This window comes from Melanerpes formicivorus, unplaced genomic scaffold (genome assembly GCF_026170545.1).
Source record: "Melanerpes formicivorus ecotype bairdi unplaced genomic scaffold, bMelFor1.0.p_v2 SCAF_15, whole genome shotgun sequence".
Classification (NCBI taxonomy): Eukaryota; Metazoa; Chordata; class Aves; order Piciformes; family Picidae; genus Melanerpes; species Melanerpes formicivorus.
Genome location: NW_027142367.1, coordinates 6,627,162 through 6,644,596, shown reverse-complemented (window position 1 = coordinate 6,644,596; position 17,435 = coordinate 6,627,162). Strand labels below are relative to the sequence as shown.

General features: G+C 39.5%; 1 protein-coding gene across 2 annotated transcripts in view; it reads right to left on the bottom strand.

Annotated features, from left to right (window-relative positions):
* Window positions 1–17,435, bottom strand: part of ERP44 (endoplasmic reticulum protein 44) — a 56,965-nt gene that overhangs the window by 26,963 nt on the left and 12,567 nt on the right. The window contains exons 1-4 of one of the 2 annotated variants that reach the window (XM_068147523.1): window positions 14,751–14,783; window positions 8,935–9,007; window positions 7,268–7,307; window positions 4,354–4,469 (exon numbers count right to left, since the gene is read on the bottom strand). In XM_068147523.1, the coding sequence (XP_068003624.1) occupies window positions 4,354–4,469; window positions 7,268–7,307; window positions 8,935–9,007; window positions 14,751–14,768 (247 nt within the window). In that variant the 5' untranslated portion in view covers window positions 14,769–14,783. Of the gene's footprint in view, window positions 1–4,353; window positions 4,470–7,267; window positions 7,308–8,934; window positions 9,008–14,750; window positions 14,784–17,435 lie in introns of those variants that run through there. The other variant, XM_068147522.1, reaches the window with a different exon arrangement.

The window sequence follows — 17,435 nt, the reverse complement described above, 5'->3', positions numbered from 1 at the left end:
AGCCATCAACAATGTCTCCAAATCACTTCTTCCACATTTTATTTTATCCAAAGAAAACTTTTTCAGACCAGTATTTTTTGCCCCCAGGTAGAGAGGAAGGAATGCAACAAAATCCCTTCATGCTTGTTTACAGTTTCATTTATATTTAATTTATGAACCTCCAGATTTGTTACTGTACTGAGTTACTTTGCTTACCAAAGGCACAGTAGCAATACAATCTAAGTAAAGCACCAGCACAGGTGTGGAAAGATCAGCAGCTCTCAGCAGTGAATGAGAGTTCATGGACATTTTGAAAGAAAGAACAGTAGTTCCCTCAACAGTCTGTCTAGCAAGACACCTTTCAACACCCCACTGCTGAGAAGTTATTTTCTGCTCAGAAGCACAAAGATTATTCAAATCAGCTATTATTTTTTCGTTTTTAACTCAGAGACCAATGGAAATAATGGTGCAGCAGGATTAAAACTCCAGTATATACTTTTAATTTCTAATAATGCTGTAACACAACTCCTAACACTGAATTAATAGAAACTGTTCAAAATAAACTCTCCCTCTGAAACAGGAGTTCTTCTGTATTGCAGTATTTACTCACGGAGAACAGAAACCAAAGAAACCCATGGTATCCATCATACCAAGTGAGGTTACAACATTGCTGCTTAACACAGGATAAAAATCCACAAGAAAATCCATAAACAAAACAAAACAAACCCCCCAAAACTCAACACCAAACCAACCAAAACCCCAAACTGCAAAAACAACAAAATCAAAACACCCAACCAAACAACAACAAGAAAATTTCACAAACAAAACCCCCATGATACCAACAAAACAAAACCTTCCCAAGAGTATCTATGCAGAAAGCTCTTTTATGATTTATATGGCAGGTCATTTTTACCAGGTATTACACTCAGAATGAAGGTGCATCATTTGAAGGTTATGTGAATTACTAAATCAAACACACCAAATCCAAAGATTCTTTTATAAGAGAGCAATGCAATAGAACTCAGATATTTCTAAGTTAAAAAAGGACAAGGTCTTGGAAAATGGAGGAGTACCTGCTTCATCAGATTTTCCTTAAGTGTATGTCCCACACCAGCTTAAAAACAGCATGAAGACTTAACTTGCACATTTCAGTTTTAATGATCTTTCACTCTGTTACAAACTGCTATAAACTATTACACACAGAGAGGCTTAATATATTGTTAATATTTACATTTGGTATTTAATTGTGCTGAAGCCTATCACTTTCCAGAAAAACATTGTGATATTGGCTATAAGAGCAGACAGAATGATGGTTTTGTCATTAAGCATCAAACATTTGGCAGTGCATCAATAATTCTCTGTAATTTGCTTTACCCTCAGAAGCTGGTGTGAGCTGCTGGGCCCTGCAGTGTGCTTCAATAATAGTGCATTAAATAGAAAGTATCTATGCCTGGCTTACCATCCTGAAAGCTGTTTTTGAGTGGCTGAAATCAGCTATTTGGATTCCCTACAGAGTCTTGGCTTCAAAAAGAAGCAGATTATTTGTAATGCAAATAATCCACCATCTCTAGAACACCATCCTAATAGTGAACTACTAGCGGTATGAAATCCACAGGCATAACAAACCCCAAAATATTGGCATTGGCCTTCTGGCATTGCTGAAAATATGTAAATCCATAGAAAAATACACAAAAGGGGAAAAAAGACAATAAGAATATTGAATCCATCATTTAATAAGTTACTACAGTAGGCCCAAGCTGGGTAATACAGTAACATTCACCCCCTTGCTAAAAAGCTGCTATTACACATATTAAATTTGAAGTTAAACAAAACTTTAGGACATAGCCAATAACTGTGTGCCACAAAATGTAACATTGCTTACAATCTGGCAAATAAACACTAGAAACCAGGAATGACATACACAGACTTGGTATTTTAATTCAAAAAGACAAAGCAAATTGGGGAAAAGGACTTGGTCTGTCATTACAAGATTTTAGGTTTAATTCTCACATTTTGTAGCTTCTGCAGAGTAATTTATGCTCTTCTACTTCTTAACGTAAGGATACAAAGAATAAAGACAGGGAACTCATATATTCCAGTAATAAAGACTAAAACTTCTGGCTGCCTCATACTACTTAGCCCACTACACCTACTCCCAGGGGAAGGAAGACAATCTGCTGTAGCAGCTCCTCCTCCATCCAGGATTTAACTCTCCATAACAAGCTCTGATGAGCTCAAGTCAATGAGCATATGATGAGAAGATTAAGCAGCATGTTTCTAGAGTCCTGCAGATGCTTGGGGAATTAAAAAAAAAGTTTTCTTAGGCACTTAACCACTAAGACAAGACCATCTCAGGGCTAAACACCAGACATCCAGTATCCCAAAGACTCTCTGATTTACCCAAGCAACTAAAGCTGCAACAAACAAAACATGGACTTTAAATGTTAAAATAAATCTTTAACAATATAACTCAACAATACAGGATGATTTTACTACAACCTTATGTGAGAACTTTCTATAAAGTGTTGCTGTCAATATCATGACTCAATGCATCAATGAGCCAATCAGGCCATTAAACACTGAGCTAATATCTATTTACTAAGAACAGCCACAAAATTGAGTAAACAAAGTAATTTTAAATATGTAGAGTGACTGGTTTAAAAAGTTGATAGAAAGCCAGTTAGCATGCTCACTACAACTACATTTATTTCCCATAACTGCAAAGGTCAGGGGTAGTTTGTTTATGTAGATCCTCTTCCAACCTGGTCTATTCTATTCTATTCTAACAGTGAAACTTAAAAACAACTCAGACAGAAAACTTCAGCAAAGACTGCTTATCAGGCTCCACCTTCAGTATATTCCTCCAAATGACTTCATTGCCTTACTTGAAAACTGACTTTTACCAATAGCAAATTTAAACACTTCATGCTATGGTTTTGGTTAAGAACTCCCAAGCACACGCCATATAGATGGATGACTAGAAGCAGAAGAGAACACCACATGTGAAAGAAGCTGAAAATGTAGTTAAGTATTTGAGACCTGGGAAGGTATTCCAGGTTGAAAAAAAACAACAAAACAAAACAAAAAATTCTCCACCAATCCCCCAACTCCGTGGTTCTAGAAAAGGCTGGTCATGAAGGACGTAGGAAAACATTCACTTAAGAGACAACGTTGTGAGGAAAAAAAAGTACTATTGGACTTAGAAATCAGAGACTAGAGCATATGTGTGCAGCACATTGAGTATAGCCATGCCTCAGGGCATCCTGTATCCTGATGATTCACAGATTCAATCCTAGAGACATTTAAGTTTCCTATAGTCATGAATTGGTCTTACTGATCTTTGGGAAGGGACAAAACAGAATCTCTCCTTGGCCACTCCTGATATTTTGAAGAATCAGCTCATTTTACATTTCCGATACCGAGTTGATACCATTTGCTCCCTTTAAAGTTGGTGTGCTTTTAATGCTTACTATCTCTTTTGAGATTGCAAGGTGCTCTTCTTGTTGGGCAACTATGTGCATGCATACTAAATACAGCACAAAATGACACCAGTGGAGAATGCTCAAGTGGACTAACTGATTTTAAACCTGCAAATAAGTACCAAGACATTTCAAGTCATGAATTCTCGTTACAGGGAAAAATCATCTCTAACATCAGAAAAGATAGCTTGTCAAAATGGGAAAGAAAAATGCAAATGAAATCACTGACTTTTCATAGCTATGCATTGACTTCCCCCCTGCCCCCGTCAGGTTCGAATTTTTTTGTAACAGAGCACTAAGCCATAAGTATTAGGTCAACAGTAAGTCTCAGGAATATCCTGCAGATCTAAACTAGTAACTCTGTACAGTGATTCCTCACATTTCCGGCTGTGATTCTTCTAACAAATTAACAGTTTTGTAAAGCCCAAATATTTCAATAAGTACTGACTGGAGCTGATTTTCTGCTGTGAATACTCTTTGGGAATCACAAGCTAATGTAAAGAAATATGCCTCCAAATACTGTTCTTCCAGAAGCATAAAACAATATAGATGATCCTACACTATAAAAAGCACCACAATAAAAACCTCAGTGCTGTCTATTTGTCTTTCCATGTGCAGCAGATATGCCTTATGTTTTACTTGTTATGGGATTAAAAAGCAACTTTAGGAATCAATACCAACATAAAGTAAGTTAAAAAATTTGGCATATCATTTTCATGTATTGTCAGGTATGGGGAAAACCTAAATAGGCAACCATTGGAAGAGGTTCACTGATGTATGCAAGCAACTCTGAGCTAAATGACGGGGCAGGTACAGCTGTCCAGCATATTCTTCAATACAATGAGTAAGTCACTGACAGGATAGCACAGAAAAGCTTAAATCAGGATTTACTTACAATGCTGATCACAGTCCACTCTAGCAAACACCACTTGGTTCTTATCTGGATATTCTTCCTTAATTACATTAGAAGCTTCCTCAAATATAGGATGCAGCATTTGACTGAAGCGACACCTGTGGATAGAGCACAGAAGCAAAACTTCAAAATACTGATCTGAAATATTTTAACTGATGAATCAGGGACTGTTTCAATCTTAGGGAAAAAATAAAGGCTATTGGAAAAGCACATATGCTTACAATTATCTCAGTAACAGACTGAATAAAAATAGGTGCAAGTAACTTGAATAATTCAGATGAAAAAAAATCACACTAAAAGGATATGTAGTTCAAGTTGTGCCCTCCCCACCCCCCTTGAATTATTATTCATTTGGTAGTATTTGAACAGACTGCTACTACAGCACTGTGAACCAAGACTCCCATGTGTCCCTTCATCCAGTCACATCAGATTCTTAAGTAAGCTCTCTCTTCCTGACCATGGGAAAGGTTACATGACGGTCAAGACACTTTGGTGACTTTGGGGAGTTTAGACTAACACAAGTGCATGAGCTCATTATTAATGTATCAGTAAAACTATTTTATATTCTGCTCTTCTAAGTATATGGCAAAAGTTTACATTAAAGACAGATAAGGACAGTATAGAAGTTGCCAGTAAAAAACTTCAAAGAGCAGACTTGCAATAAACCAGCCCTGCTTAAACGTAACAGTGATAGCCTGAAGATGCTCGTGTCTACAACAGCAAGCATTTAAGTGAAGAGGCAGGTTTTGCTCTCAAAATACAAACAGGACTTAATGCTACACATCTACATAGCATGTGTATGTTACATATGGCTTCCTTGTACCTCATTCTTCTCCACGCTTACAGCGGAGGATCTACATCAGTGAAACCAATCTGTTCTTACTAATCATCATATGATCATCACATGAATCACAGGCTGGCAGTATGCTATGTTGAGGGGTTATTACTGAGAGCCTGCATGTAATGATCATAATTAAGGCTGTAATGCTTTAAAATTATGGCCTAGTATAATGTGAACCAACTTGTAAGCATACGGCAATCCTTAAAATTCAAAGCAAATCTATTCTAGAGAGGATTTGACTAACAATGGGCATTTGCAGAAAGAGCTGTGCTAGTAAACAAGTTCTGTTCATAAAAGAGAACTCTTGTTACCTTGCTATATCAAGTTAGCATCTTCTTTTTATCACAGAAGTATTAGAACAAGGATTTTTAGCTGCCTGCAGTTCATCCTTTGTAAAATCCAAACCCATATATTTCCTTGGCACCACAAACCCCAAATGTCAATGTTTAAATTTACTCTCCATAGATCTGCTTTCCCTTTTAAAGTAGTCTGTGATCAAAGAGGTATCTGCAGATCACTAGCTAAAAGGGACCTCTCTCAAAAGCATCATTTATGTACTTATTTTAAAAGACAACCCTTATAGCATAGTTGCCCATACAGAACAGGAAAGAGATTAGACATAGTTTCTTAACAAGTTATTTAGTTGTACTGTCATACAGACAGACATTTCAAACACAGCTTACTTGGTAAACAAATTCAATCACTGAAGAAAAATTCTGTTGGTTTAAGCTGCCTAGAATCTATTTAATCTCTAATAACAAGTGAACAGATGCAAGCTAACTGAACATAAAAATTGTCTATAAATCGACAGAGGTACATACAAAGGCTGTCAAACTGATTTAGACTGGTATGTCTATCTTTATGTAAAGTTTAAGCAAAGGCATTGAAAACATCTTTATTGAGAGGTTCATTCTGTATTAAAAGACTAGATATGAATTTTTCAGAATCACTTTTGAAAAAAAACCCAACAAAACAACAATTAAAATCAGCCTGACACTATCTGAATGAATAATCAGTAAAGGCAAAGTGTAAATTTTTCATGTAACAGCTCTGCGTGCTTGCTATTTTTAGGCCACATAAACCTACAGGCTACTTGCATACAGTGAGATGTGAAAGGCATCAGAAGTCTAATCACCTCCACAACTTTTGATTCTGATAGCCAATGTTTTCTCCTCACAATGCAAAGCAGCCGGGAGAGGAATACATAAAGAGTTTTGTACTTCAGTTTAGACATTGCTTTATTTTATAAAGCTATTTACATCCAGGATTACTTCAATCAAAGATGACAGAAAATGATTTATTTTTTCCTATCCTCATTTCCTATATTAATTTGGATGTTAAATTTTACTTTCTCTGAGTACTTCTCTGGTTTCTTCCTCACTAAGGATTCCCTAAAAAATATTAACAGTGGAGCAGAAGAGAACATTTAAAATTACTTCTATATATAAAAAGGGTTATGGTGCTTAAATTAACTTCAACAATAATTCTGTATGCAAGACTTTTTTCTTTGGTAAATTGTAATTTCAAGCAAATAGTTCCATCCAAGTATGTCTTTCACAACCTCTAACCTATATGGCCCCAAATTCTTTTATGTTCCATTTGCTCAGATTTCATCCCTCTATTATTTTTTCATTTCTCCACTTGGAAGGCCTTCCAGATTAGAGAAGGAATTGATTTTTAGTGTCATTTCAAGACTTGTCCTTCCTACCACACCCCCACAGGACCAACATATAAAACTGAAAGAAGGAGTACTTTGGACTCTCCTACATTAAGGAACAAAATGTTAATAAAAATCTGTGTTCCATGTTATCTCATACTACTATAGAAGTCTTTCTCCTGATAGGAGGCCTGAATGAAACAAAAGATGGCAGAACAGCAGAAGGGGAAGTAATTAAGACATTAAAAAACCAAACACCAATAAACAACCAAACAAACAGGAAAGCAAAATACCACAAATATTTTCAACTAGAAAACAATAGCCAAACATGACAGTTTTCAAAAGACAGACGTTTAAACAGAGGAAAAAGAAATCCCAAACAAACTTATATAACTTACCAATCAGCATAAAAATTAACTAAAGCAACATCTGCATTGTCTGAAAGAAAAAGAAAGCCACACTGTGAGGCAAACTTCTTAGTGCTTTTATCTGAGATTATACAAATATGCACAAAAACTATAAAAGCAAACATTTGGATTATTCAGCACACAGATTAGTCTGATTGCTACAAAACTGCTAGGATAAATTCTACCTGAAATAGAATCTGTATCAAATGAGAAAGTGATGAAAGAGGCCCTCAGTCAGGCATTTTACTGGCTTTTTTTTATACATTAGGTATTCAAAATGTCAATACTTAAGGTATTAAGACACAAAAAGTAATTGAGACATAAAGTAGTTCTGGATTTAAAATGAAAGCACTCAAAAGCCAGAAGTTGTACTTTAGTGTATCTTTGAAGCATTATCTAGATTATTCATAAATGTCAAAAAAAAAACCAGCTAAAGGCTGAAATGTTACTACTTGGATTAGAAGAATGACTAAAATGGAGCCTGCCTGTGCAGCTTGTTCTGGTCAGCCTTTACCTGCCTTAGTTACTACAAAGCTGGATGCTAAGGCAAAAGTTAGCAGAGAAATCTTCAGTCCCCCCAAAAGAAAAATGCTATGGGACACTTGGAAAAAATGCAATACTATAGGGATATCGGGGAAAAAAAAAAGGAAAAGAAAGAATAGAATTGGAAGGATAAATTTCCTGCTCAAAAATAGTGTTATCTTTACACAATAAACCAACCATGCTATAAATAGATTTTTATTAGTAATAGTGCACTAGATTTAAAAAATAAAAAAGTTGAGGTAAATGCTGGAACTACAGAATATCAGTCCCAGCCTTATAAAGCAAAAATGTTGATCGATAAATCTGCACTATTGACAAAGTTACAAAGCGGTTATAAGTGAATATTAAGATATCAGAAACCTTGGAAAGACAGCTGCTGAGAAGGGAAAAACTGCAGCTTTGATTATAGTTATGGTGTTAAGAGTCCTTTTCTGCAGGGCTGCTCTCAGTTTCATCATCCTCCAGCCTGTATTGATACCTAGGATTGCCCTGACCTAAGTGCAGGACCTTACACTTCACCTGAGATTCTTCTCAGTCCACCTCTCCAGCCCATCCATGTCCCTCTGGATGTATAAAGATCTTTCTTCTCAATGTATTTTAAACAATGTAATAACTTTTTTCCTCCAAACCCAACCATATACAGGCAAACTGTATTGCACAATTTTCAGAAGAAAAGGTTTCAGACAAGGAATAAACACCAGTTTAATTTATGTGTCTCCTTTCTATGAGCCACCAGAATCAGGTCAATGCTGAACAAACAAGATACTTAAGGACCACCACCACAAGTTTCAAATGCCGCTATTTTTCCTTGAACTCTTAAAATGATCTCTTGCCAGGTTTTGGTTATATAATCAAGCATTCCAATCTACAAAAAGGATACCAAGTATTTTTCTCAAGACACCTCAAATCCTTACTGAGATTACAGCTAAGTAATTTAGTTTGTTGGGTGATACATCAGTTCAGCCAGCTAGTTTTGATCATAGGCATTTAATACTTCCATGCTGATTGCAACTCATATATTCAAAGCTAGAGTATGCATGTTCACTTACTAACACTGCAAGATTCACACAGATGACTGTAGACACCCAAAGGAAAAAAAACAACAAAGTACTCACTTAAAACGTCATCTATATTCCCACTATCTAGACTTGTTATTTCACTTCTTGCTGGATTAAAAAGCCAAGACACCTAAAAAGAGAAAGCAAACCAGTAAGGTATGTTAAGTTGCAGCAACAGAGTAGCAACATATCTACGATTTTAAATGTTGCAGTTCAAAAGCTAGAGAAAAACAGTAAAAGAACTGTAATTTCAGATGACAGCAGTACTAAAGCAGACAAATAAACACTATTTCTATAATGCACTTGCACATTTAAAACAAAATTGGCTATCTCTTCATATTATTGATTCACTGTAATAGCAGAAACCTTACAAGCAAATTTTGTACTTACAGCTTATATTCATAAGTTCACTCTGAAGAAAGAAATGAAATGCTGTTTTAGCTACCTGCCAATTTCACACAGCCCAGCAGCATGGTAGGCACAGAGGTTTCACCAAGAGGCAGGCAATTCTGTCACTTGCAGGCTTTATCCTAGCTAAGAAGTTTCTCATTAGGTAAAGCTTTCAATTGCCTTGGGTTTTAGTGTTGCTTCAAGAAACAGGTTCAGTATATCTAAGGCAAGTAGTTATAACCTTTTACCTCCTGTACTTTTTTTGACACTGCTTCAGCCCCAGCATGCAATTGGGTTTTCTGACCATAAAAACTAAGACACCATTTCAGCCAAATCACCAAATCACAAAGCAACATATGTATTAGTCTTAAGGCAACCAGCACAGCAATGAGGTAGTCTCTCACATTCACTACAACAGGCCCAGTCCTTTATTCTCAAACTGTGGCAGGGAAAAAGGGGTAGAGTTGTTGCCCTGTTCCAGGTGAGAGAGGCATTGGTGAGTTACAACTTGGTTTTGCTTTGAAAGAGATCTGCATCGGTGTGTTTGAGAGGGACAATACAGATTCTGATCTGGTGAGTATTTCCATCCTAAGCAACCTGGTCAGAAGGTCAGCACTGCTCTACAGAGGGCCAGAACTCAGAATGATGCCTCACTGAGATGCCTTCCAGCCTCATGTTTTCAATGAGTCAATTGCTCCTTGGCTGGTAGAGACATCAGGAGAGGGAGCAGAAAGGTTTCCATAGAGAACTGCCAGTAACACACAGGCCAGGAGCCAGGCAGAGACCCAGCATTCACAATCATACCTGAAGAACTGATCTTCACACTGAAAAGTGGAAGCACATGGCATACAGATTATCAATGTTCTTGGAGACTATGTTTATCCTTTCAGGTGCAGAGAAAATCTGCTTATGGCTAGAGAAACAGAGCTGACACCAAGGAAAAAGTTGGATGAAGCATAAAGAGCATCCAAATAATGCCACAAAAAGCAGTTAACACAAGGACCCCTGTATTTATGGAAGGGCCTGAGACCTGTGCTAGACACATGACTACAAGCAGCAGACCTCCAGGATACATTTGCCTTTGACATCATTTACAATTTAGCAAAAGATCAATTCAGTGTCAAACATCAAGTTTTCTAATATTTTTTTGCAAGTGTGTATCAAATATTGGCATTAAAAAAAAATTAAAATATCCAAACTGGATCAGCTTCAAAAACTGTGGAAGACTTGTGCAGCAAGACTCTGTAAACAGAGCTGTTTACAGAGCTGTCAACCCATCCCTGTAAATGACACGCCAGTGAGATCTGCAGCAATCACTTTCAATTCCTTCACTGAGAAGACACTGATCCTTTCATATTTCCCATAGAGAGGCTGCTGGGTAGCATACACATTCCATTTTACACCACAGGTGAAAACCACACCAGCTGTTGTGATACAAAATATGTAGCAGTACTCCTCACTCAGTAATTCAACAAGACTTTAACCTTCTTGCAAGTCCAAGGTCAGTGGAGTTTGCACAGCCTTCCTGTGGCACTTAAACTGCTTCACAGACACAGAGCTGTGGCTTTAAGGAAACTGTGGGGAAATGGAAACTAGCAGTTAAGCTGTAATGTCCATACATGAAACTAACAGGATAATGACACGGTCTGCCAAAGAACATCTGATAAAGTAAGCTATGCAACTTGCAAGTTGCAGTAGTCCAGTATTAAGGAAGTCCCTTTCAAGATGCTGGTCCTGCTGACAGCAGCAAAAAGGGAGGATTCTGCTTTCAGCTTTTGCAGAGAGAAGCTACATATACAGACCCCAGCCCACATCAGATTGCTCCCACATACATGACAGCTGAGGGTGACCATCAGTGCAGACATCTCCCCATCACCTTGTGAGAAGTGCATGAAGTAATTTCCATGTTGCTATCAGGAGGTACTGGCAGCAGCAGTCAATTGTAGTGATGGGTCAGCAGTTCTGTGTATGAATGAGCTGGCAGAACTTTTGTTTGCATGCACATGTTGTTTTATTGCAAGTGTTAGGTTAGACAGTTTGTGTACAACTGGAATAACAGCTATAATTAACAGTAACTGTGAATATTGCTCTAGGTAATGAAGGACAGTAACAACAACAATTTCATTGGCCATCATCCAATCCTACCACAGGTGACTTTGTAAACTGATAAAAGTTCCAAGGCTCCTTCCCTGCAATGTCTCAAGAACTTCTGTCGTATCACTGGAAGACCACAAAGTTACTTATCTGGTTTATAATCATGTAAGAATTTAGGCTGGAAGAGACCTTTACCATCATCAGGTCCAACCATAAACCAAACATTACCAAGTATGCAGATCAATCATGTTCCTAAGCACCATGTTGACATGTATTAAATACCTCCACGGATGATGATTCAAATTCTTTCTGGAGCAGCCTGTTTCAATGCTTAACAACCCTTTCAGTGAAGGAATTTTTCCTAATGTCTAATCTAAATCTCCCCTGGTGCAACTTAATTCCATTTCCTCTCGCTCTGTCACTTGGTACTTATGAGAACAGACCAACACCCACCTCACTGCAACCTCCTTTCAGACAGTCATAGAGCAATAAGGTCTCCTTCAGCCTCCATTTCCCCAGATTAAACAACACAGTTCCCTCAGCCACTCCTCACAAGACATTCTCTAGACCATTCACCAGCTTTGCTGCCCTTCTCTGGACACGCTCCAGCCTTTCTTGTAAGTGACGGGCCCAAAATGAGACAAAATATTTGAGATATGGTCTCACCAGTGCTAAGTACAGGGGGACAATCACTTTGCTGGTCCCTCTGGCTGCACTATTTCTGACACATGCCAGGATGCCACTGACCTTCTTGGCCACCTGAGCATACTCCTGGCTCATGTTCAGCTGTCTGTCAACCAACACCTCCAGGTCCTTTTCCACCAGGCAGATTTCAAGGCACTCTGTCCCAGACTTCGAGTGTTGCATGGGGCTGTTGTGACCCAAGTGTAGCACCCAATCCTGCTGCCTCATACAGTTGGCCTTGGCCCATTGATCCCACCTGTACAGGTGCCTCTGTAGTCTTCCTGTCCTCAAGCAGACCCAACTTGCTGTCATCCGCAAACTTAAGAGGAGGCACACAATCCACTTGTCTCAACTGAACATGAGCAAGCAGTGTGCCCGTTGGCCAAGAAGGCAAATGGCATCCTGGCCTGTATCAGGAATAATGTGTCCAGCAGGAGCAGGGAAGTCATTCCGCCCCTGTACTCAGCACTGGTTAGGCCACACCTTGAGGACTGTGTCCAGTTCTGCGCCCCTCAGTTTAAGAAAGATGTTGAGTTGCTCGAAGGTGTCCAGAGAAGGGCAACAAAGCTGGTGAGGGGTGGAGCACAGCTGGCTGGAGCACAGCCCTACAGGGAGTGGCTAAGGGAGCTGGGGTTGCTTAGCCTGGAAAAAAGGAGGCTCAGGGGAGACCTTATCGCTGTCTACAACTACCTGAAGGGAGGTTGTAGCCACGTGGGGGTTGGTCTCTTCTCCCAGGCAACCTGTGACAGAAGAAGACAACACAGTCTCAAGCTGCACCAGGGCAGGTTTAGGCTGAACGTTAGGAACAAACTCTTCACAGAAGGAGTGATTGGCCATTGGAATGGGCTGCCCAGGGAGGTGGTGGAGTCACCGTTACTGGAAGTGTTTAAAACAAGATTAGATGAGGCACTTAGTGCCATGGTTTAGTTGATTTAGATGGTGTTAGGTGATAGATTGGACATAATGACCAGGTCTTTCCCAACCTGGTTAATTCTGTATTCTGTAACTGTTGATAAAGATATTAAGCAGAACTGGCACTGAGAAATATCACTTGTGACAGGCCACCAATTGGATTTAAATCCATTCACAACAGTTTTTGGGCCCAGCCATCCAGTGAGTTTTTTATCCAGCAAAGCCATGAGCAGCCAGTTTCTTCAGGAGTTGTGGGACATGGTGTCAAGCCTCTACTAACACCCAAGTAGACAACAGTCACAGACTTCTCCTCATCCACTAAGTGGGTCACCTTGTCATAGGAGGAGACCAGGTTAGTAAAAAATAATCTTGGACAATGCTTGTTCACACAGAAAATCCACACAATCCTCTATAAAACAGGAACTCGCTAGTTGGTGCATACAGCTTTGCAGTCATACTCCAGATTTCCACAGTAGCTCTTGGTGAAACTCATTTCACAGGAGCTCAGCAGATTCTATTGTCTAAACATACCAAATGGGTATGTATGCCTTTTTTTAATACAACTTTACAGAAGTAACACAAATCTTATCTAATAGGCAGTATTACACATAAATTAAACATAACATAGATAAGCACAGCATTTGCAATTGGGAAATAGGCTACACTATTCAGCAGATATACTGAAATAGATCAGGAACTGCACTTGCATTTGGAGATTGCTAGAATTCACCCTAACTTGAAATGCAAATATTTAACTGCAAAAATCAAAGCTCTGAGCTTATCAGTAAAATTCTGTACTGGATTGTGCTATGTGCAGAAAATGCAAAGTATTACTAATACTTCCTTACAGCATCAGTAACTCCTGCTTTCCTAACTCCTGTTGTGGAAAAACGTGATACAAGCTGCATGTACTGAAACAAACCCCTAAAAGTCTGCATATATTGATCATTAAAATGAAATTAAGCATACATCCTACCAACCCTTTATATTAAGCAGCAGTAGAAAAATACTGAGACTAAAAACATCTTTCCCCAAAAACTTGCCTGAAACCTGAGACAACTGAAATAATTTTCTTCTAGATGCATGAAGATTTGTATTTTATCAAAATATACTCAAAATCAGTGTTGCAGTTTGAGCTGGGTGCCCCCCCTGCAATGTTTACTCCCTGTGTCCAGAAGTCCAGCCCATCGGGGTGGACACAGGAAATTATGTAGTATTTCCTACCACAATCCTTTGCACCACTATAAGATGCAGTGTGGAGTCTAGCACGCTCTCTTTTCTTCCTCCTCCGTCAGCCGGTAACTGGAGGAGATGTCTCCTGGCTTTGGGCCTGGCTAGGCGCAAGGCCATGGGGGGGATGGGCAGTCTCAGATCTAGCCAGCTGAGACTAGCCTAACAGTGGGAGGGGGAAGAAGGAGCCCTGGGGGTCTTGGGTGTACCCTCAGGTGGGGATGGGATCTCTCTGGGTCTGCTTTGGGATCTTTCTTTGTCACTGTGCTTTTGGCTTTCTGTAAAAGTTCACTGCTTTCTATCTAAACTTTCCATCACTTTTGCAATCCGTTTGTCTGAGTGTTTATTGTTACCAGTGGTGGGGAAGGGGGCTGCCTCAACCCAGCACAATCACATTCTTAAACATTTTATATTACTAAGTAGCTGCAGGTGCCAAGACCTTCCTAACAAGCAGATACACTGGGGGGGAGGGGGGGGAGGAGGGCAGGGAACCACCCAAAAAACACAAGAACATAAAAAAAAGGAATTCCTTGAAGAAGTGACAATAAATATGCAAGACTTACTTCACCTGAAGCTTTCATTGAGGTATAATGCCTGTAAGGATGAAAACACATCCTTTTGACCCAGTAATCTTGTTGTCCTATGAGATGCAAGAGGGGTTATGATATTACTATGAATGCTTAACATAAAGAAATACAAATTCTTATTTAAATTGCTAAGAAGCTAGACTTTTTAAAGTATGTTTCCTGACCTTTGATGAGGTTTGTACTTGATACCCATAGGCAGAAATCATGGCATTTTTTGGAGAAAGTAACTTTTTGAATGTCACTTCATAAACCATATTGAACATATGTTCTGAAAAACACACTGGCTAAAAATTAAAAGAGCCTTCAGAATTTTTTGCCTTTAAATATAAACTATTCTGCCAGTCTACATCATAGGGACTCATGGATGACTGCTCATATTTGTAACTGGAGAAAAAGGAAAAAAATTTCCAACTGACCTCACAAGACAGCTACAAACTCACTGAAGAAAGCAACTTGCAAAAATAATTCAAAAGGAAAACTGTCTATGTAAGTTCACCTGAAAACAACTCATGTTGCTGCCTTTAGGAACTGGGTTAGGAACTGGCTGGAGGGCCGAGCCCAGAGAGTGGTGGTGAATGGTGCCACATCCAGCTGGTGGCCAGTCACCAGTGGCATCCCCCAGGGATCAGTGCTGGGCCCCATGCTCTTTAATATCTTCATTGATGAACTGGATGAGGGGATTGAGCCAGTCACCAGCAAATTTGCAGATGACACCAAGTTGGGAGCAGATGTTGATCTGTTAGAGTGCAGAAGGGCTCTGCAGAGGGACCTTGGCCAACTGGACAGATGGGCAGAGTCCAATGGAATGGCATTCAACAAATCCAAGTGCTGGGTGCTGCACTTTATCCACAGCAACTCCACGCAGAGCTACAGGCTGAGGTTGGAGTGGCTGGAGAGCTCCCAAACAGAAAGGGACCTGGGGGTACTGACTGACAGCCACCTGAACATGAGCCAGCAGTGTGCCCAGGTGGCCAAGAAGGTCAATGGCATCCTGGCATGCATCAAGAACAGTGTGGCCAGCAGGAGCAGGGGAGTCATTGTGCCTTTGTGCTCAGCACTGGTTAGGCCACACCTTGAGTTCTGTGTCCAGTTCTGGGACCCTCAATTTTAGAAGGACATCGAGACACTTGAACGTGTCCAGAGAAGGGCAACGAGGCTGGGGAGAGGCCTTGAGCAACAAGCCCTATGAGGAGAGGCTGAGGGAGCTGGGATTGTTTAGCCTGGAGAAGAGGAGGCTCAGGGGAGACCTTGTTGTTCTCTACAACTGTCTGAAGGGTGGTTGTAGCCAGGAGGGAGTTGGTCTCTTCTCCCAGGCAACCAGCATCAGAACAAGACGACACAGCTGCACCAGGGAAGTTTAGGCTCGAGGTGAGGAGAAAGTTCTTCACTGAGAGAGTCATTCCTAATTGGAATGTGCTGCCCAGGGAGGTGGTGGAGTCACCATCCCTGGAGGTGTTTAATAGGGGATTGGACGTGGCACTTGGTGCCATGGTCTAGTCATGAGGTCTGTGGTGACAGGTTGGACTTGATGATCTTTGAGGTCTCTTCCAACCTTGGTGATACTGTGAACTTTATATTGGATAAAATTAGCCATATTTTAATACTTATATTTTTTGTGTGATTAAATTACTAAAATCTCATATAAAATTATTAAGTAGTTCTGCAATAAAAAAAATAAAGGTATAGCAAATAAATAGTTTGGTGTGAAGCTGCACAAGTTAGATAAGCATGTTTATAATCTACTCACAGTCATGTCACACTATAGAAAAATGACTGAACTGAATGCAGAAATACAGACATACAAATGCATTGTTGAGGGGGAAAAAACTGAACAAGGGTAATTCACGGTGACAATTTAGCTCACATGGTGGGGAGGGAAGACAAGGAGATGGCAGATGTATTTTTACTCTTCTAGTCCTCAGAAACTGTCAGATGAAGCAGGAAGATACCAACTCAGGTTCCTGGAATTTTCTGAAAATAAGACTGCTCATGTATTTCCTGGGAAGTTTCATTAGCACAAAAATCCTAGTACTTCTGATGTAGTTTCAATCCTCACTCAAAGCTAGCAAATGATGTAGCCACTTCCTAGGAGCTAGTACTAGTCGCTTCTGAAGAGTAACTGCAAATTAGCTGACATTTATTCTCATATTTTATAATGAAAATTCTAAAAGCTCTGTCCAAAAGACAGAATTCTCCTCTCTTGACAAGTGGCACAAGGCTATACAAGCCGTCTTAGGCAAAGCAGAATGCCTTGAGAAAACCCACTTCATTCACACCCAATAGCAGACCTCTGCCAGGCTTCATATCCCTTTTCCAAAGGAGAAATAAAAGCACACCCAATTTCAACGCATCTCCTGCATGACAGGGTTACTTTTCAATGGCCACTTCATATATCCAGTTGATGAAGCCCACTGATTATTCAGAGAATTTAGGTCAAGCTTTTATCAACATTTTACTCTTACCAGTTAGCGCTGCTAGTTCTTTAATTGCTACCTGGAAAGACGAGAAAAGCCTGTGGTTCAATGGTATTTCTTTTCCAAGTTTATCATACTTCACACACCATTTTCTTGCAGATTTTAACAGTTTAACTGTCCATAATTTTAAAAATACATGGAAAACCAAACCAAACCAAAACCACCACCAATAAAATGGTTTGCTGCA